The sequence below is a fragment of the Condylura cristata genome, unplaced genomic scaffold (genome assembly GCF_000260355.1).
Source record: "Condylura cristata isolate star-nosed mole 26May11 unplaced genomic scaffold, ConCri1.0 scaffold00020, whole genome shotgun sequence".
Lineage (NCBI taxonomy): Eukaryota > Metazoa > Chordata > Mammalia > Eulipotyphla > Talpidae > Condylura > Condylura cristata.
Genome location: NW_004567121.1, coordinates 4,036,079 through 4,057,387, shown reverse-complemented (window position 1 = coordinate 4,057,387; position 21,309 = coordinate 4,036,079). Strand labels below are relative to the sequence as shown.

The following is a 21,309-nucleotide window of genomic DNA, read 5'->3' as shown; positions in this document are numbered from 1 at the left end:
AGCCTCTCGCCACCCCTGAACCCCTGGCCTGTACCCCAGTTCTGTATGTATAAATAAATATATCTTTAAAAAAAAAAGGGGGGGGGGGAAATCAAGAAAACTGGCCATTTTTTTTGTATGTAACCAGCATTTATAGCAGGTCTTTTGTGATTCTAAATCTTTAGGGATAAAATATAAGTAAACAAAATTAACCCTAACAGTAAAAAAAAGGTTAACATATAAAAAAAGAAGAATTTAACTTGCCCATATGCTTTCTTAATTAGAAAAGATAAAGAAAATGCTCTTATGAAGTAGAAAAAAAAAACTTGTGAAAATGAACACCTACCTGTAATCTGCCTGGGGGTCTCTGGAATACTGAGCGTAGAATCCCTGCCATGTGTGATGAAAGTGCTCTTCAGAGACTGTAAGAAGCAGGAAATAGGTTCATGAATTATGTCTTGGAAGTGAACAGGTTCCTCCTTCTGTAGTACTAATAAACTAAGCAAATTGAAAACTTGATAAAAATTTAACAGTAAAATCTTCTTTATTTTAATATAAATGGACAAGAACTAAGTTGTAATAAATGTTTGATTCAGAGTTTAGCAAAACCTTATGTAGTAATTGCATGTTAATCACATTCCATTTTTAACAAATGAGTTACAGGCTTGGCAGACTCCCCAAAAGTGGGAACAGAGGTAATTATTGTTTAAAAAATCTTCAACAGTGAGGACAGGTAAAGAATGCTTTGTTAAAGGATCACAGAAAGGTAAAAAGCTAGAAGGGACTAAAGAAAACCAAACTCTTATAATTAGAGATGACAACCTTCTTTATGTATGAGGAAAATTCCACAGAGTTTAATCTTTATCCAAAGGCATCCTGGTATCAAGAGAACACATGATGAGGAATCCAATTTTCCTAATTTCCAATCCAGTGCATGTTCACTGTTCTTTGTTTAAAAGAAAATCAGAACTCTTTTTTTGGTTATTTATATTTTGAAACTATTCTTAACAAACATGCATTGCTTCCATAATCTAAAAAAAGTCCTGTTTAATGAGACACAAAACAATTATAATCAACTAAATTGACATAGAATGAAATTATACTGACATTAGGTTTAAGAACTAGATGTATGTTTTGGATAGACTACTTAATACATTTCAGCTTTCTCTTCAAGAATAGTAAAAAAATTAAAATCTATCTTTGAAATGAGTTACTCTATAAACATCAAAAACAGTATCTGGCACATAAGAAGTCTTCAATAAATGGTAGCTTTTATTATTATTAAATTATGGCAAAGCTATAGTGAAAATACCCTACCATACAATATCAAGTAAGTGTTATACTTCAGTGTCTGCCAGAGTCTGGCTCAATGACACTCTCGTCAATCCTTTCTGTGATGTGGACAAAGCAATGGAGTTACTGGATCAGGATCAACTACAAAAAAAGCCAAACATCAGAAGACTCCTCAGCAAGGAACTCAACCTTTCAATTATCTAAGAAGGGTCAACAACTAAATCCTTAGTGTTCTGAAAACAAGAATTATGTCTTGTTCATCTTCAACCCCCCAAAGCTAGCCTGCTATCTGATGAACTACTTAGTAGGCACCTGGTGTATCCATCGATTAATGGATTAGACAGATGGTCCACTCAACTCTGAATTCAGAAGTATGTAAGAATTTCATAACTGTCATTCAGACTTCAAACCTAGAACATTATAATCTCGGCTTCAAACTACCCACTGTTTGCTTGGCTAGTTATTCATTTTCTTTTTTTCTTTAGTTATTCATTTTCTACTAAGGCTGTCTTAAAAGAGATGCTTAACGGTTCATATCTTCACTCAAACAGATAATGCAAAATTAATACTTAACTGTGGTTCTTCTTCCCAAATGTGGTATTATATATTTAATCCAACTCATTTGGCTTCACTTTGTGTTAAATCTTTCTCTTAAAGATTTCAACCAAAGCCTCCTAACTGGTCTTCCTTCTTCTATCTAACTTCTCTAAGGTCTTTTTTCCACAGCAGCTATTACCTTATTAAATCCTAAACCAGATCACATTAACTCTGTGCTTAAACCTTCCAGTGAGCCAGTTTTCTCAGTGTTTGAATGGGAGGTTACACATAAACAAGAAAAAGTTAAAGTGATTTGTATGTTCCAATGGTACTTGATTAGAGCTGGACCTCGTATTTAGCTCAGTATAGATCCTAGTGGATTTAGAAATAATTATAGATATGTATGTATACATGAGTTAGCTCTGTTAGCTGAGAAGACCTGAAAGAAATGGCAGTAGTAATGAGTATGCCTGCATCCTTTCTAAAAGCATTCTAGTTTCTAATAGTAATACTTTCTACTAGCATTCTCTACAAAAGAAACCAGGGCTTCTTGGAGAAGTGAATGATTTTAGGGCTACAGCATCTTGTAGGTCTATACAGTAACTACTTAAAAAATCAAAAATGAGTGTGTGACAAAGGGACACAGGAGCTAGTTGAAAGAGCTTGCAATGGCTAAAGTTTGAATAATACAAGTATGCTTAAACAAGAGAAGTCTGAGAAACTGTCATAATCAAGTTTAAAAAGGTCTAAGGAGACTAGATTACTAAATGTAATGTGGTATCCTGGATGGGTTTCTGGAATATTAAAAGAGCATAAAGTAAAAACCAAGGAAATCTGAATGAAGAATGAATGTAAACAATTTATCAGTATTAGTTCACCAATGAAAACAAATAGTAAAAGGGGAATCTGGGTACCGGATAAATAGGAACTCTGTACTATCTTTACAACTTTTTGATGTCTAAAACTTCTGAAATTAGAAGTTTACTTTTTAAAAAATTGAAAACTTCAGGGCTCTCCCTGGTGGTGCAGCAGGTTAAAGCACAGCATTATGAAGCTCTCAGAAGCCAATACAGCACGAGTTCAATCCCAGCCAGGGATGTGGCCCACAGGGAGTGGCAGACCTCTCCTGACACACCCACTGCTCCCCTCAGCAGTGTACTTTGCAGTCTACCTGTTCTGCTCCCCACTCTGTGTCTGGTGAATCCTCTCACCTCTGGCCTGTATCCCAGTTTTGTATGCATAAATAAATGCATCTTAAAAAAAAATTGAAAACTTCAAATATCACTTCATTTCAGTAAGCATGGTAGCCAGTTCTTAACTTTCACCTGCTGGACTTCCAATTACTCTTAGTTCAGTCACTACACACACTGGCCTCCCTTGCTGGCCCTGGAATGTGCAGGCAAGCATGCTCCTTTGGGCTAGCTGTTCCTTCTCCAGAATGTTGCCTGTATTCACAGGGCTCATTTCTTCACCTCTACAATTGGTGTCTCGAATCTCATTTTATCAATGAGGTTCACGCAGATCCCCATTTTTTAACAGCACTCCTAAGCCTTTTTATTCTTTGTTTCCTTTCCATAGCACTTATTATCTGAAAACATTTAATTATTAAGTTTATTTTTTAATGTCTGTCTCTATTCAAGAGCATATCTTTCACAAGGATAAGGACTTCTTACATTTTTGTTTGTGGTCTGTCTATTCACATATGTATACCAAGCCACCTAACCTGCCAGAGTAGGTATTCAATTTTTGCTGAATGAATGAAGTTTAATGTACATATTTCAGAAGGCGTGACATTTTAAAATGACAAGTTTTTATTAAGTAAAGATAATTCTTAAAAACAGACACCATAGTAATTACACTGTCTTCTGTTGTGCATTAACTTTTCTCTTGCACAGAAGCAAAAACAGGAAAATAGATGCATCATATGAGAAGTGTGCTTCCATTTCCATTTTAAAGAAATGTTCATACACAGAAAAACTATGGAAGGCTGTCAGAAAAATATTAACAGCTACGGGTGGTAAGCCACAAAGGCAATTTTCTCCCTCCCCTCCATATCTCATAGTTTTTTGACATGGCTGACATGCTTCCTTAATATATCTACTTGTTTTCCTGAAGAAACAAGATGTGTATTTAAATGATAAGGGGGGGGGGAAGGGTGACTGAAAATGCAAAACACAGAATTTCGCTTTCATTAAATCGAGATCTTTGAAAGCAGAATGTTGTCTCTTCTCCAAACCCTTAATGTTTAACAAGTAACAGGCAACCTTCCTAAGTGCCTTTGCAAAAAAAATACACACAGTAAGACAGCTCTGGGTAGATGCCCAGCAGATCCCTATTGCAAAATCAGGTTTTTAAAATGTCAAGTATTTTAACTGCAACCCCCTGAAAGTTTGCCTTCTAAAATGCAGCAATTTAAAAATTAAGCAATTTTGTAAACCTTCATTAACAATAAACAGTAAGTTACACAGTTTCCAAAAGAGAAGCCAAGGCCAGTGTAAAGTAGAAGCACAGAAAAACATTAAAAACGAACTTGAATTCTCTGTACAGCCTCGGCGCTTAAGCTCCGAGCTCAACAAGGGGCACAACAGAGAATCTCTTGAACTAGAGCACGAGATCGGTCGGTCAATATCTTTTCTGGAGCCAGTGGGGTGATACAGGGACGCAAGCCGATTTAGGGGTATGACCTGGACGCTCAGGATCCGATAGGGAAAAATCAATCCAAATCTGCATGGGGTTCCTAAATAAGTACTTATGGCGAAAAATGCAATACCTTTAGCCACTCATTTTCGACTCACCAACGATTGCCACACGTCGTTCAGGCAGAACTTAGGAACCAAGAGGAAACTGAGTACAAGGACCATGAAGAGCAACACTGAAATCCTTCCGTCACAATACAAGGGACCCGAGAAATGAAGTAAATTAGTTCCGTCTGAGTCGCGGCCAAAAAACCGATGAACGCAGGCTTGTTGGTGTCTCGTGATCATTCCTTAGAAGCGCGGAAGTCGCTTCCAATTCTGAAAGGGTTTGTGGGAAGTTTCTGGAATCATGGCTTTGCCCAGTCCGAAAATAGATCCCGAATACGCCGCTGCAGTCGCTGTACTAAAGCGGGCGGTGGAACTAGATTCGGAGTTTCGGTACCTGCAGGCTCTAGCGTTTTACGAGAAGGGGATGGATATGCTCCTTCAGGTTCTCAAAGGTGAGCGATGCGGCATGGAGGAAAGGGAGCCGGATAGCGCTGTGTCTGGGACGGAGAGAAAGAAGTAAAAACTGTTTTTACTCACCAAAAGTAAGCATTCAGACGCAGAAGTCAAATACAGAAGGTGGGATATCCTACAGGTCAAATGGACTGGTTTCCTTTATATCACTAATAATTTAGGGTCGAGGGGGTACTGCTCTAGATTTTTGAGACGAAACCAAATGTAATATATAAGCTTTGAGAGGGAAGACTTTGATTGTAAAGACATTTTTGGATCTACCTGAAAAGTATTAATATTTTTAGACAGACTTTTCCTCCGAAAAATATCCTTAACTTTCAGAGATGAAAATTTGAAGTGCTTGGGGGAAGAAATGTTATGATTCAATTTTATATGTGTTGGGGGTGTGGGGGTGGGAGGGAGTTGAAGCAAAAATGGCACTGCTAACGATTTTTAAATCTAGGTGGTGGATAACTCGAAACTCACTATACTCGTATCCTTGATTTTCTGTTTAAACAACTCTGCTAAAAGAAAGTAAAAATAAAATCAAATGTAGAAGAAAAAAGTTTTGATTAAAAGGGTGTATGTAATTCGGTGTGAGAAAAGCCCCGGATTGTGTGCAGGGACAGTGAGATTTTCTGCTATGTCGTCATTCAAGTCACTACGTAGTTGAGCGTTACCCAAATAATCCTTGATACCCAACATCAACCCTTTATGCACAGTATAATATACATCCAGTAGTTATGTATTAAATTGGGTAATACCAATTCTTGCTCCCTATCCCTTGGAGCTCCCGGTTAGCGATGACATCTCCCTCCTTATGCCTTGTAGTTTAAGGGTGCAGAAAGCTCTCTTCAAGATTCCAGTGCTTTTCTCAGAACAATAAACTGTCGGGGGATAATCGTGATAACGTGATAAGAATAGCTTTCTTAAGGGTGCAGAGTGCTAGGGACTGTGCAGAGCACATTAAAAGTATAATCTCGTCACCTTTAGAATCTCTCTATCTCTCTATGATGTAAGAGATGTTGCCTTTTTTTTTTTTTACAGCTTTGAAAAGCAGTTCGCTTACAAGTTTTGCCAGTAGGGGCCAATGGTAGAGTCAAAATTGGAAAGCACGGCTTTTCTAATTGGTATACTGCCTTCCCAAAAGAGCGGTGGTGGTATGATTCAGTCAAGTGGAATACTGCTCAAGTTACTACTGCTCTTGGAATCTGAGGCAGGAGAATCATTATGTGTTGGACATTATTGTGCTTCGCAGATCCCATAGAGCTTATTGATAAGGTGACATGAATTATTTACAGGTTTAGAACAAGTGCAAATAGCTATTAATACAGTGTTTGAGTGCCAGGAGAAAGATATAGACAAGGGCAATGACTAAACAGTTAAAGTTCATTTAGAGTTGAAAGATGGTGTCTTTAGGGTTTTGGAGGCATAAGTACAATATAATTTTAGAATTTAGAAATACAACTAAAGGCATTTAGTTGAATTTCCATCTTTGCTGTTTTACCAAATAAGTGACTCAGTTTGGTTCAGCGTATGTCTAAAGAGGAACTGCATTAGTGACTAGTTAGGACTGGGGTAAAATTTTATTGATAATGAATATTCATAAATATTTCATACTGTCTTTGGTAGCTGAGAAAAAGGTTGAGCATCGATTATAATGGGAAAGTCTGGAAGAGAAACTTTTTGTAAAAGATAGATATATGTAGATTGCTTTCTTTGGATTATGCCAAAATTTCAAATTTGTGGGCAATGAGGACAAAATAGAGCTCAGGTTTAACTAACATGTAATAAGCTGCTTTTTTTACCTTACCAGTTTGGTGTCTCCAGAGGTAAGAGTGGTATCAAAGTACTCACTCCTAAATAAAGTACTTCAAATGCTTAGTGCAAAAAATGAAGGCTGTTATGATTAAGGGAAATTTGAACCTTTTATTTGTATATATTTAGAATGAGGCCAACCATGCTAAAAGAGAAGATATTTGTAAAAAAAAAAACTTGTAAAACTGGAAATACCTGTCCTGAATAGAAAAACTGTTTTGAAATTGAAAATATATTCTTTTAATTTGTAGGGACCAAAGAGGATACAAAGAGATGTAATCTGAGAAAAAAAATTACTGAGTACATGGATAGAGCAGAACACTTAAAGCGGTATTTGGATCAAGAAAAAGAAGGTAGGCCCTCCCTGGTGGCGCAGCGGGTTAAAGCACAGCACTGAGAATCTATAGCCACTTCCGCATGAGTTCTATTCCCACCTGCCCCAGAGGTGACCACATGGCGTGGCAGACTTCTCCTGACCTGCCCGCTGCGCCCTTTAGCAGTGTACTTCGTCAATCTGCCTGTTCTGTTCCCCACTCTGTCTCTGGTGAAGCCTCTCGCCACCCCTGAGCCTCTGGCCTGTACCCCAGTTCTGTATGAACAAATAAATAAATCTTTAAAAAAAAAAAACACAAAAACAGCACTGAGAACCTAAAGCCACGTCAGCATGAGTTTGATCTCACCTCCCGGGAGGTGATCCACAAGTGGCGGAAAGACCCCTCCTGACCTGCCCGCTGCTCCTCTCAGCAGTGTGCTTCATTGATCTGCCTGTTCTGTTCCCCGCTCTGTCTCTGGTTAATCCTTTCACCACCCCTGCACCTCTGGCCTTTACCCCAGTTCTATATGTACAAATAAATAAATTTTTAAAAAATCAATAAAACGTAAAAAAAAATGGTAATTAAGTGGTATAAATTTCCACTTAAAACAATCTCTACAAGTTCTTTGAACAAATTCTAACTTGTTATACTACATTTATATGTTTAATACCCACTATAAATTGCAGAACATGAAAAAGATTTATATTTGAAGAAAAGAACCAAACAATCACTAAGTTAAAACTTGTGTTTCTACTCATGGTGACAGATTTATCTGAATTATTTACATGTAGTTCTTTCTTGAATAAACATCTTGGTCTATAGAATTTAGGTTGTGAATAAGTTCCAAGAAATCTTTGAATGTTCCTCCTTGCCTGGCCTCCATGCAGACAGAACTCAATCATGGAGTAGTTTGCTTATTTACCTCTGTATTTGTAGCATCTTGCAGTGTGACTGGTATATAGTAGACAGTCAATATTTGCAGAGTGTATGAATCATAAAAGATTAACTTGTATCTGATCCTGATTAATCACTATACATAAATATATATAAAAAGAAAATAAATGATCACTGGTTTTACTGTTGCAGTTTATGTTTTATAGATGGAAAGTATCATAAGCAAATTAAAATAGAAGAAAATGCAACAGGTTTCAGTTATGAGTCACTTTTTCAAGAATACCTTACTGAAACAATTACTGAAGTTTGGATAGAAGATCCTTATATTAGAAATACTCAGCAGGTACGTAAAGTGTACTAAAATACAATACAGTGTTATCATTTAAAATGTAAAAGTTGGTAATAACCTGTCCAATATCTTGCAGCTGTATAATTTTCTTCGATTTTGCGAGATGCTTATTAAGAGTCCATGTAAAGTAAAAACTATTCATCTTCTCACCTCTCTGGATCAAGTAGGTATCTGAAAAACACTTATTCTTCTTTAGTTTCATTTACTTTATTAAATTATAAGACACAGACCAAGCAAGGAAAATCTGCAATCATGCTCCACTTAAAGCTATTTCCTGCATAAACCATCTTGTGAAAACATGATATTGATTTCAGTATGTTGTTTCTTGCACTTGATCTCTTTACTAACCTCTCGTTCAAATAGTTTTGTCAGGTTAGTCTCTTGGATGTTCTAGGTGATTATATTACCTTGTAATATTGACAAGCTTGTCTTTAACAATTGTTAAATCTCTGTTTTCTTGACTCAATGGCCTCCTGGAGGGTCACTGCATAATAGTGGGCATCTGTATCTGGACTTGATTCAGATAACAATGCTTATAAATAAATCAGATTCTAGGAGAAAAAAAGGCAGTCCCCTTTGAATAACTAAACAACACTACTAAAGTATATTTTACGAGATAGAGTTTTATTATGTCTCCACTGGAAAAGAGCATCTTTTAAAATAATTGTGTTGATTTGCCATTTACTCACAAAACTATATAATTTGGGTAGTACAGTGTCTCCCATCAACATGTACATATGCATCACTTGCCCTCCACCAAGGCTCTACTGCCAGTACACTGTCATCTGACCCCCACTGGACACTTCTTCCTCCAACTCTGTTAACCACTATAGTGGTTTCACAGAAACTAAGAAAAAAGTTATTTTGATTAAAACTATTAAACATACTTGATATTTGGTTGCTTCTTTGAGGCACTAAAACTAGTGTAGAACCTTTCCATTTAAAATTAATAACTAAGGCAGAAATTATATTTTTCCTATTCATAGGACAGTGGGAGAACAGAGCAAGTTAGTGCCCTGAATGAAATAGAAGGGTCACTCAGGACTCATGGAGTATCATTGGAAGTAAAGTATTCTTCTTCAATACATGACCGAGAAATTAGGTTAGTATATAGTTATATTTTAATTTTTATGCAGTGGAAATATACTTTTTATTTCTCTTAAGTTGTTTAGATTGTATATATTCAATTTAAATACTACATTTTAAATAAACTCATTTTTTGTATCTTTTCACTTTTGAGAGGAAAAGTCTTAATTTTGTTTGATTGTGAGTTTCATATTTCGTGAGTTTCATATTTCGTGATGCTATAAATTTACTTGGTCTGTGTCATGTAAAGAAAAAATGCTTTTCTGTCTACTCAACTATTTCTATAATGTATTGGAATAATTTTCTAGTGAAATAACATTTAATGTAGCTTTACTTCTTTGAGTTTAGTAAATATTCTAGTAGCTATCACAGTATGCTGTGTCTAATGATGGTATATCCTTTATCTTCATGAAAACTTAAAACACAAGAAAAATGCAAAACAGATGAAAATATAGCTGCTGTGATTGAATTAAAGGTCAGAATCCCAGAGCTCTTCCTACTTACAGTATCCAGCTCTGGTAGGGGAAGACCTAAAACCACCACAGCCCACCAGAGTATACATATGAACCATTTGTTAACAGAAAAGTTTTTCAGCAAGCTGAAATTCAAGAGTAAGTGTAATTTTACTGTTAAACTCTATCAGTTAATCAAATAAACTGCTGGTTTTTGTAGGACTTTCTGATTCTTGGTAGACACAGCCAATGAGTAGCTCCAGGTTTGGTTCAACACATGCCACTGGAGGAAGGGATTTTCTTTGTTAGAAAGAACTTTTGCTGATATTTAATACACTGTAGCTTTAATAATTGACTTAAATGTCTGGAATGCAATGCTCTATATAAATTTCAATAGGTTTAACAATGGATGGATTGTCAAGATTGGAAGGGGACTTGATTATTTTAAGAGATTAAAGGTAGGATATAGTTTCATGATGAGTATGTTGTGCTCTTTTGTTTCATTTTAACATTATAACTTTAGTCCTTTTTTTAAAAAAAAACTCTTCTCTTCTTAGGGCCATTTTTCCATTGGATATTTTGATTTTGATTTAAGACCATGTCGTGAAACAACAGTGGACATTTTTCATGACAAGCACACACAAAAAATATGATGGGCAGTAGCCTTATTTACAATATATATTTCTATTTTTATGTGATTGTTTTTTTTTTTGACAGACCATTCCTGTAATGTATGAACTTAACAATAAACTTTTTCCTTTTTACTAACTTATGAATCAATTATGTAAATAATCCTGTGTTTTGTAGTTATATTACTCAGTAGATTTACAGTGTTTTCAAATCATATATTTAAACAGTTTACCAGCTTTTCCTTTGCTGTTGGAGAGTGATTCAGTACATATTGGGCATCTATTATGAAGGTAAATTGAATATTTATCTTAACCCTGGGAATAAGTCCAGGAGGAAAATTCATAGATTATTGTTAAGAGACATAATGGGCATGTGGGTCTAAATGTCTTTGGCAAACATTCACCAGTACTCAGAGCTCTTCCTACTATAACTTACCTAACTCTGTAAGTGTAAATCAGCCTGTTTATCTATACAAATGCACTTTGGAGCTCATTTTCAAACTTTACTGGCACATTTGTAAAACTTTGCATTTTAGAATCTACTATTGGTGGTGAGCTCATACACTCAGATTCCAAAGACTAGGAAATGGACTGGGAGAGGAGACACAGGTAGAGGCGATGGGCAGTCCGGAGGGTTCAGTTGCTAAGCTAAGTCAAAGTCCACAGAGGGAAACAGGTACTGGTACTGGAGAGTGCACAAATGAATACCATCTGTGGAAAATTATAAAGATTAAATCAAGATTAAACGGTGACAAAGACTAAAGCCAGGTGGAAATCATGGAAATAACGTAGAACACAGTGGGCCTGGGTAGCTTTGTACACGAGGTTTATATTTTTCCTTTATGAGCAACATGATTGAGTTGTCATGAAAGACCAAAAAGGGCTTCCAGAAAGTTCATGATATTTTTCTCTGTTATTTTTAGATTCAGGTGTGGAATATGCTGAACCTGAAAATACTCAAAAGCAGTTTTGCCAGTCCTTTATTATGTGGCTATTTAGGACCTTATTAGCCATGTAAACAAGTGTTGGACTTGATCAATAGTTACTTTTTGCAAAGTATCCTAGCTTATTTTTCCAGTTACCCATCACCATGTAAAAGTAGAGTGGCTTTTCATTCAGATGAGCACGTGTTAGATGTCTTTAGTTTCCTGTTGAAACAACTCTGATTTCTAGAGCATATGGATCTATTACTATAAAGAATAAGCAACCCACACCCCTATGAAAGTAACTTATCCAACTCCCATAGGAATCATACCAAGAGAAAATGATACTTAAAGAATGTGTCTAGACATACTAGTTATTATAGATTTTGTAAGTTCTATCCCCGATCCAATTAGAATACTGGAAGGCTATAGATACAAATTTACCTATTAAATATATCAAGAAATGGGCCCTCCCTGGTGGCGCAGCGGGTTAAAGCACAGCACTGAGAATCTAAAGCCGCTTCCGCTTGAGTTCAATTCCCGCCTGCCCCGGAGGCAACCACATGGCGTGGCAGACCTCTCCTGACCCGCCCGCTGCTCCCCTCAGCAGTGTACTTCATAGATCTGCCTGTTCTGCCCCCCACTATGTCTCTGGTGAAGCCTCTCACTGCCCCTGAGCCTCTGGCCTGTACCACAGTTCTGTATGCACAAATAAATATTTAAAATAATAATAATAATAAATGTGTGGGCATAAGAATGGAAAATAGATTAATGGGCTAGCATAAGGCATCTGGAACATGAATGAAGAGACAGAACATGTCTGAGAGAGACAAAGTGAATGTGAATAGAAGTACTTAATACACAGTAAATGTGTCTTTCAGATTAGTGGGGAAAGGTAGACTATTTTATTGTTAAAAGCTTGGCGCAGCGGGTTAAAGCACAGCACTGAGAAGCTAAGGCCACTTCCGCATGAGTTCGATTCCCGCCTGCCAGGGAGGAGATCACGTGGCGTGGCAGACCTCTCCTGATCCGCCTGCTGCTCCCCTCAGCAGTGTACTTCCTTGATCTCCCTATTCTGCTCCCCGCTCTGTCTCTGGTGAAACCTCGCACCGCCCCTGCAACTCTGGCCTGCACCCCAGTTCTGTATGTATAAATAAATAAATCTTTAAAAAAAAAAAAGCTACCTTAACTGGCATATTGTCATTGCAGCCCTAGCAAACTAACATAGTCTTTATTACTTCCTTTTTAAAAGAATCATTTGGGTATGAGTAGAAAAGTCAATTTTGGAAATAATAAAAAAGGTGACAATTGCAGGTCAAGAGAGAAGCAAATGGAAATTCAGGTAATAAAGGACATTTTGAAAAATTTCATACTGGATTTGGGAGATGAAATGAGGTTAAGAAAGCATTAAGGGTTCAGAAAAATGCAATAGGTTTGACATAGTAGGAGAGGGTGAAAGATAAGATATTGTAATAAAAAGGGAAAATTTTAGAGTTTAAGGTATTAGGCATGGCAAGAATCCTGGAGGGAAGAAAAATTAATTTTTTGAGATCAGAATGTTCAATATAGTATAAATCTCTAAGATGGTAATACGGAGTTAAAATATAAATGCATTCAAGATACTAAAATCAATGATGAAGAAGAGCAAAGTATCCTAGAAGCAGAAAATATAGACAAGATTAGGGATAGACAACTTCAAGTGGGGGAGAAGTTCTGTAAGAGAATAGACCTTTTTTATCTTAGGAAACACAATGTATGTTTAAATTTTTAATTTTCTCATTTAAACAGCCAATATTAAGAAATTTACATGAAATCACATTATACCCTTAATTTTTTCACAGAGAATATTCCATTTACTATGCAGTTCATCATCTTCTAGACATGTTTTATGTAACGTAATTTCAGTTGGGCAAAACTTACTGCCAATAAAACTTGAATTTAATTTGTCACATACTTCTAGTGGTAACCAATGATCAGGTGCTTCAATCTTACAGACTTCAATTCTTCCATTCTTTATGTCTATAAATACTTTAATTTCCAAGTGTGACTGTTTATATAAAACATTAAAAGAAGTGTTTATAGTAAACTTTGGAGTTTTGCCATATAGCCATTCCCAGGTTTGTAGTCCTTTGGCTTTGTTATTTATTCCAGGAAACAGTGTCTCATCTGTTGGGTTTATTAGGTGAATATGCTTATCAATGTGATGATATGCAGCATATTCTGCAGCAATAGCATTCATCATTACTTCACAGGTCAGAGTGGGATCTTTCTCCAAAAGATTTTTGACTGAGGAAGGTATGCTGGCAGTGGCATTGCTTTTGATCCCTTGGTAGGGGCTCATCAGCAAAGCTGACAAGAAGGTCCTGTCAGTACTACATAATAAAGTGCAATGGTGATAAGCAGCAGTCCGGCCAATCTTAGAAGCTGTTCCTGAGATTTTAAACTGTCCATCAAGTAAAATGTCAAACCTTTTGGTTGCCTGCACATCCAGCTGGGGTTGGACAGCATTCAGAGCTCTTACAACTAATTTCAGATTTTCCATCCGATCATACTTTTTTTTGGTTGAAAAAAAAGTTAAATTGATATTACCCATATCATGGTAGACGGTTCCTCCTCCACTTCTTCTTCGAGCCAGTTTTACACCTTTTTCTCTCATCAGACTCAGGTTGCATTCCTGCCAGGGATTCTGATGTCTACCAACCACAACACAGGGAGAATTTCTCCAAAGGAAAAGAATGGGCTTGCCTTCTAGATTCATGTGGTCATGGATCCAGTCTTCTACAGCCAGATTTTGGTATACATCATTGGAAATAGACTGTAAAATGAGCCCACTTTTTACTGTGCTTTTAAAGCCAGCTGCTGGGACCTTGAGGTTACAAAGTAACTGGAAGCAATTCTTCTTTGGAAATGGGATCTGCATGCTTTTGAAAATGAAAGACAAATTGATTGATATCTAAAAGGAAAATGAAATTATATTTTCTAGCCATCAGTTCTTGGTTATTTAACCCAAACTTTTCGAATTCTTTTAAATGTTCAGATCTAGTCTTTTTTAGTCTTTTAATTTTACCACTAGCCTTTAGTATTTCTACAACTGAGTACTCAAAGGAAATAATATATATATTAAGACAAACCTCAAGCCATTTTAGCTGAAATGGAATATGGACATAGATTTTTGAAACAATAAGTCTGCAAATGCATTATGTAATATATCTCAAAGCCAAAATAGGTATTTTGAATAAATAGATAATACATATTAAGAAAAATGACAAGCAAAAAAGACAAAATAAAATAATCCATAATGCCACAGCCTATAGATGATCACAATGTTTTGCTGTGTACCGACTTCTTTCTATGCATGTGTAACATACATACACTGCCTCTTAAAAGAAAGTGAGGGTAAGTATGTGAGGACCATTCTACCCTGTTATTAGTGGAAGTGACATCGAAGCTGTGACATAAAAGGGGTAAGGAAAAGCATTCCAACAAAATGTAACAGTTTGGAGGAAAAGGAGACCCATGCAAAGAATTCAAACAAATTAGTTCCGTAAGTTGCACAAGATGGCAGGTACTTTAGAATGCAAGAATGGGGAAGGCAGGAGTATAAATCAGTTTATAAAGAGGTTTAAAATCCATGTAAAATGCTTGAGCTTTATCCTGAAGGCCATGGCATAGGTGCTGAAGAGTTTTCAGGAAGCAGGAAGATCAGATTTATACTTTAGAGAGAATTAAGTATGGAGAATCTATAATACTTGGTAGAATGAGGGAGGGAGAGAGGAAAAGAGGGAAAGGGAGGGGAAAAAGGGAATGCAGTCATACACAAAGTCATGTGCTTTATGGTATAATGATCATAAGCTCATTCTGCATGTAAATCCCAACTCTGTTCTATCAGCTGAGTAAACCACTAAGACAAATTAGATGACTTTTTTGTGCTGCCTATACCTTATCTATAACATTTGTGTGACGAGAGGACTCATGTCAGAATTAAATTAACTAAAGAGCTTATAAGAGTGACACATAGCTATGTGTTACTAAAAAATGTTAGTCCTTTTATTACTGTCAATGCTCTGATTTCTGACTTGGGTGGAAATGGGTGGAAAATGGGTGGAAGGATGTGACATTTTCTAGGGCAGATTTCATTGACGAGGGCATATAAAATGAAAATAATTGGTTAATTTTGACCATGTGCTAAACTTGTGTGTATGGTCATCCAGTAACAAATGGATGATGACTGGTGGTAACTGAAAAGCCATGGAAGGAGACTACACTGACAGGTAAGGTTTTGAGAAAGGACATAAAGCCTGAGAATACCAAAAACAACAATATTTAAGGAATATAGAGAGGAAGGAGGGAGTGCTCCCAAAGGAAACTGAGAGGGAAGAAATTTTAAAATATTGTATTAAAGACCTATCAAGGAGACAAAACAGTTAACAATGTGAAATGTTGAAGACAGATCAAATAAGGTGAAGGTTGAAAAGGAACTATTAGAATTAAGAGCATCAAGGCTTTTAATTATCTTGGCAAGAAACAGGTGTAGGATAAAGTGGACGCAATGGGTATACTAGTATACAGTGGTTTAGAGGAAATGTAGAGTTAAGGAAGGATTTTTGATATAAGAGAATTGAGTATGTTTAGATCCTGTTAGGAGTCGGGAGAGAAACAGGACAACAGTGGTAAATGGGAGTCTCTGGCAAAGTGGTGATGGAATCTGGAGGTTAGGTAGAGAGGAAGTTAGACAGCAGAAGGGATGCTTTTTTCATTGTGATCCAAGGGAGAAGCAGTAAGGTAGGTGCGGTGGCTGCTAATGTAATGAGTGGGATCTGAGGGTTCGAAGAGTCTCAAAAACCTTGACAGACCCTTCCCTAAAGTTAAGGCTCTAACTCTTGTCTGCATATGCAGAATTTGACAGGAAACAAAATGACTAATAGCTAAAGGTTAGTATCCTCCTGCCAGTTTTATTGAAATATAATTTAACAGCCTTGAGGAAATCACCTCAATTCCTGGCCTCTAGGGGAGTTCCTACACAAACCAGGACTCCCAGTCTCGCCTAGAGGCTTGGACTCACTGGGACTGGGCCACCTCTCCTCCCTTCTTCCGTGTAACAGTGCAGAATGCCAGCTGAATCATAGTTTGTCATGACATAGTCAAGATTTGAAAGCCTGTTACATTTTATTTAATCTAAATCTGCATATCTCTCTACTTACACCCTTTAATTGCTATTTTTATAGTTTTCCAGAAAGGCAATCTTATTTCCATGCTCTAGGAGGACACTTCGCTACCACTACTGTGCATAACCAAACATGGTTGGCCCTCACGGAACAGCAAAAAAATAACAATCTCACCTATCCTTCCGGGCAAACTCAGCTCCTTAAACTTCAGCGAGGCTATTTTGCTGCCTCTTTGACAGTACATAACTTAAGCCGAGTCTCTTTCGGGTGGTGTGCACGTTTTAATTAGACTTTTTGGGGCTCCTTGGGGTCACCTCCCAACAAAGCTAACTTCCCGCCCCTGCTGTGTCGGGGATAAACCACCTAACGGTGAAATTAGCTCGTTCCAATCACCCCTGTAAGCTGCAGAGCCTTCAGCACCAGCTACAGTTGCGCGCAAGCCGGGCCCGAGCCCAGGCCCGGTCTCCGGTTCCCAAGTCCCCAGCCCGCCGCCGGCGTCCATGACGCCAAGCGCGCCCTGGGACAGGGTTACAGCCCCCCACGCCGACCCGCAGCGCCCAGAAACCCCGCATCCGGCTCACCCACCTGCTGTTTCCGGCGGTGCTTCTGGCAGCGCGAGACCTAGTGCGGGAGAAGGCCGCGTGTGACCCGGAGCCTGCACGGCCGCCCACTCGCCGCCCGGCCCGCCCCGCCCGTCAGAGGAGGGGTGGGCGCAGGCGTGGCGGCCGGAAGCGCCGGAGGTGGCGGGGTCGCGTCGGGCGGCGAACTACCTGGCTGGCTGAACTGCCCGCCGGGTACCTGAGGGTCCTTGGCCGCCACTCTGCCGGGGCTAAGCCAGGTAGAGCAGTCCCCTTTCAAAGGGTTCCAGAAGCCAATTAGGTCCCAGCTCAAATTCGAGATAAGGGTCACCGGGGCGAAGGTAGGAGAGCTGCTGTGTCGGGATGGAGGGGGCGCTTGGAGGTGCCATTCTAGGGGAGTCCACCAGGAAGGCTGACTGGTCTGGTCACCAGTCAGACCGCAGTACTAGCTATATTTGTCAGCTGTCAAGCATTGCACCAGGTCTTTACGTAGCCTCCTCACTGTCCAGAGGGCCTAAAACTTCCCTTTGAAGATGAAAGTTAAAGACATGGTGTGGCTTTTGAATGAACGCTTATGTTCGCAATACAATGAATTAGTAATGGGACAGAGTGAATTATAAAACGCACAGAAGCCAGTGAACATTACCACTTGGTGTGGGAGGGTGTCCCTTAACCTTATTACAAACTTGCAAGGAAATCCTTGTAGCAAGAAAATCTGTCAGGTGGGAAAGTCCCCCAGCAAGCCAAAGTAGCGGGGTCATAATTTCAGTTCACTATTGCTATGTAACAGCTGCCCCAAATACCAGTGATTTAAAACAATTCATTATTTTAAACACTTTATATGGGCTAATTGGGCGATTCCCCTATTGGTTTCACGTGGGCTTAATGGCGCAGCTTCTTTCAGTAAGGGTTGGCTGGACTGGGAGGTTCCCTGTGACTTTAGTCACACCCTTGTATTTGGGTGGGACTGCTGCTGGGACATCTTAGCTCAGGGCTAGCCTTGGAAGTAGTACTTCAGCCACATTCTACTGGCACAAACACAACAGCAAAGCCAGCTCAGTATTAAGGAGTGGAGTAATAGGCCCCCCTCTTGGTAAGAGGAGCCCAAAGAATTTGTGGTCACCTTTTCAGTCTTCTACAGAAATCAGTCTCTCCTTCAATTAGAAGAGAAATCACCAAGACTTGCATCTTGAAAAGTATCCAATGTTCACAATCTGATGATGCTGATACCTGAATGACCAAAGCTCCAAGTAAAGCTATAATGCAGATGCAATGCTCCTCATTTATTTATTTTTACCATTTTTTAAAATCACTGAATTGGTCTTTCTTATACCAACCAGATGGTAATGGATGCTATTCAAAGTTACAAATACCAGTATGAGTTTTCTTCGTTAAAAAAAATAAGATGGTAGTTTCCCCCCTTCATATCTTGAGGTGGTGGTAAAGAATGCCATTCCCTCCTCACTTCGCTGAGACCTCTGTCCTTCAGTTACTCGTAGCCCTTTCCTGGAGCCTTTATATTGGAGTCTTCCACTGACACTCAAATGTATTCAGTCTCATCTTATTTCTCTAGTGACCTCACTTCTCTTTATCCCTTTTACCCTATTAGCTCTTTCAAAGTAACATCCAGGGTACACTTCCTTATTTCCCATTCATTTGTCAACCTACACCTACATGTTTTCTGCCCCATTATTCCATCAAAAGAGCTTCAGCCAAGGTCCCTGTTAACATTCTTGTTGCCTGATCCAATGAAACTTTCAGTTTGTTTTTTTTTTTTAATTTTAAAACAGAACTGGGGTACAGGCCAGAGATGCAGGGGCAGCGAGAGGCTTCACCAGAGACAGAGTGGGCAGCAGAACAGCCAGATTGACAAAGTACACTGCTGAGGGGAGCAGCGGGCAGGTCAGGAGAGGTCTGCCGCGCCATGTGGTCTCCTCCGGGGCAGGCGGGAATCAAACTCATGTGGAAGTGGCTCCAGCTTCTCAGTGCTGTGCTTTAACCTACTGCGCTACCAGGGAGGGCTGAAACTTTCAATTTTTATCCAACCTTTCATTTAGATGAAAGACTCCAACTAGCAATGTTGACATTATCCTGTCTTGGTTTTCTACCAAGCTCACTGTATACACCTTAGCCCCCATGTCAGTCCCCCCAGCTGGAGTGTGTCAGTTCCCCTTAAATGCTGGAGTGTGTCAGGATTTTATTTCACACTACACATTAGCCTTAAGCAATCTCATTATCATGGCTTTAAATAACATTTCTGTATACAATTTCAAATTTTATATATTTTAGTCCATACATACAACTGTCTACTTGTCTTAGAAACCTGGTATGTCCCAAAATTGTGCTCCTGAAGTCACCCTTTCCTCCAGGGAACCTCTATGCCATACTTTACCTGGACTATCTCCCCCTCTCAGCACCTTAAAACCATCCTCATGGCCCTCCCTGGTGGTGCAGTGGGTTAAAGCACAGCAATAAGAAGCTAAAGCCACTTCAGCATGAGTTTGATCCCCGCCTGCCCCGGAGGTGACCACATGGCACGGCAGACCTCTCCTGACCTACTCGCTGCTCCCCTCAGCAGTGTACTTTGTTGATCTGCCTGTTCTGCTCCCCCCTCTGTCTCTGGTGAAGCCTCTCGCTGCCCTTGAGCCTCTGGCCTGTACACCAGTTCTGTATGTACAAATAAATAAATCTTAAAAAAAAAAAAATCCTCATTTCACTTGAATAGCAGTATCACTACTACAAATGTCATGTCTTCAGAGAAGTCTTCCTGCTTTGCACAATTAAAAATTAAAAAAGTTTATGTGTTATGTCTCCTGATAAAATCTCTCTAAATGTTTTACTTCATGGCCCATCACAATTTGCATCTTACAGAAAAATCGGATGTTTTTTCTTGCTTTGGAAGCTATATAGTCCATACCATGAAGGCAACCCCCCATCAAGTACAGTTCCAGGCTAGATGAACAAATGACTTATATATTTATAGATTTTTGTCTTCCAAAGAATTATATAATTGATAAAAAGCATCATCTTACTGGCTCATGCTGCATTCAACAATTATTTTTACTCTAAGCTCAATATCCCCTACACATACTTTTGGTTCTATTTTTAACTTTTGTTTGTTTGTTTATGCATAAAGACCTGGGGTATAGGCCAGAGCAAATGAGAGGATTCACCAGAGACAGAGCATAACAGGCAAATCTACTGAAATACACTGCTGAGGGGAGCAGCAGGTGAGACAGCAGAGGTCTGCTGTGTCTGGCTAGTGATACAACTCCTGCTGTAGTGTCTGCCACTACAGCCACTTCATAGTGCTGAGACTTAACCCTTTGCACCACCAGGGAGGCCCTAAACATACTTTTGTTTAGTATTCTTCTGATTTATAAAATATCGCTTCTCCTAAGATGATGTTTTTCTCTTCTTTGTTTTTATCCATATTAAGCAGATTACTCAATTGGATATTAGAGATAGTCTTTAAATATTAAAATATACAAAAAATGTTCAAAACATACATAATATAGCTACAGGTCACATAAAGCCAGACACAGAATGGATTTATTTTCATCAAACATTAAGTGTAACAATACTGCTGTTCCAAGCTGCTAGATCTTTTTTTTTTTTTTAAGATTTATTTATTTGTGCATACAGAACTGAGGTACACGCCAGAGGCTCAGGGGCGGTGAGAGGCTTCACCAGAGACAGAGTGGGGAACAGAACAGGCAAATCGATGAAGTACACTGCTGAGGGGAGCAGTGGGCGGATCAGGAGAGGTCTGCCTTGCCATGTGGATCTCCTCTGGGGCAGGCAGGAATTGGAAGTGGCTTTAGATTCTCAGTGCTGTGCTTTAACCCACTGCGCCACCAGGGAGGGCCAACTGCTAGATATTTTTAATGGGAGTGGCAAACTGATACATAAAACAAGAATTTTCAACACTAGACTGCTTTCTTATGTTAAGTAATGATGGTATAAAATAATAGCACTTGCGGCCCTCCCTGGTGGCGCAGCAGGTTAAAGCACTACACTAAGAAACTAAAGCCACTTCCGCATGAGTTCGATCCCCGCCTGCCCCGGAGGCGACCACATGGCGTGGCAGACCTCTCC

The 21,309-nt window shown here is 38.8% G+C and overlaps 3 protein-coding genes across 8 annotated transcripts in view; 1 reads left to right on the top strand and 2 right to left on the bottom strand.

Moving 5' to 3' along the window:
* The window catches only part of MRPL30 (mitochondrial ribosomal protein L30), an 8,942-nt gene extending 4,255 nt beyond the window's left edge, over positions 1–4,687 (bottom strand). Inside the window, exons 1-2 of one of the 2 annotated variants that reach the window (XM_012727487.1) lie at positions 4,605–4,687; positions 326–401 (exon numbers count right to left, since the gene is read on the bottom strand). In XM_012727487.1, coding sequence (XP_012582941.1) covers positions 326–376 — 51 coding nt within the window. In that variant the 5' untranslated portion in view covers positions 377–401; positions 4,605–4,687. Of the gene's footprint in view, positions 1–325; positions 402–4,579 lie in introns of both variants that reach the window. The other variant, XM_004686010.2, reaches the window with a different exon arrangement.
* Positions 4,688–4,836: 149 nt separating this feature from the next.
* On the top strand, positions 4,837–11,901 carry MITD1 (MIT, microtubule interacting and transport, domain containing 1). Of its 3 annotated transcripts, none has more exons than XM_012727485.1 (7): positions 4,837–5,005; positions 7,073–7,174; positions 8,236–8,372; positions 8,455–8,541; positions 9,365–9,480; positions 10,774–10,836; positions 11,469–11,901. In XM_012727485.1, exons 1-6 carry the CDS (start codon positions 4,855–4,857, stop codon positions 10,832–10,834), a joined length of 654 nt encoding a protein of 217 aa, XP_012582939.1. In that variant the 5' UTR covers positions 4,837–4,854; the 3' UTR covers positions 10,835–10,836; positions 11,469–11,901. The 3 variants fall into 3 exon arrangements, with proteins under 3 accessions (XP_012582939.1, XP_004686066.1, XP_012582940.1); XM_004686009.2 differs by lacking the exons at positions 10,774–10,836; positions 11,469–11,901 and adding exons at positions 10,314–10,374; positions 10,474–10,622; XM_012727486.1 differs by lacking the exon at positions 11,469–11,901 and having other exon boundaries at positions 10,774–10,875.
* On the bottom strand, positions 4,986–17,375 carry LIPT1 (lipoyltransferase 1). Of its 3 annotated transcripts, none has more exons than XR_001145638.1 (2): positions 17,219–17,375; positions 4,986–5,050 (listed from the first exon to the last, which is right to left on the bottom strand). XR_001145638.1 is itself a non-coding variant. In XM_012727484.1 (2 exons), the coding sequence occupies exon 2, from the start codon at positions 14,386–14,388 to the stop codon at positions 13,282–13,284; it is 1,107 nt and encodes a 368-aa protein (XP_012582938.1). In that variant the 5' UTR covers positions 14,389–14,421; positions 17,219–17,375; the 3' UTR covers positions 13,212–13,281. The 3 variants fall into 3 exon arrangements, 2 of the variants coding, with proteins under 2 accessions (XP_012582938.1, XP_004686215.1); XM_012727484.1 differs by lacking the exon at positions 4,986–5,050 and adding an exon at positions 13,212–14,421; XM_004686158.2 differs by lacking the exon at positions 4,986–5,050 and adding an exon at positions 13,212–14,389.
* Positions 17,376–21,309: the final 3,934 nt, after the last annotated feature.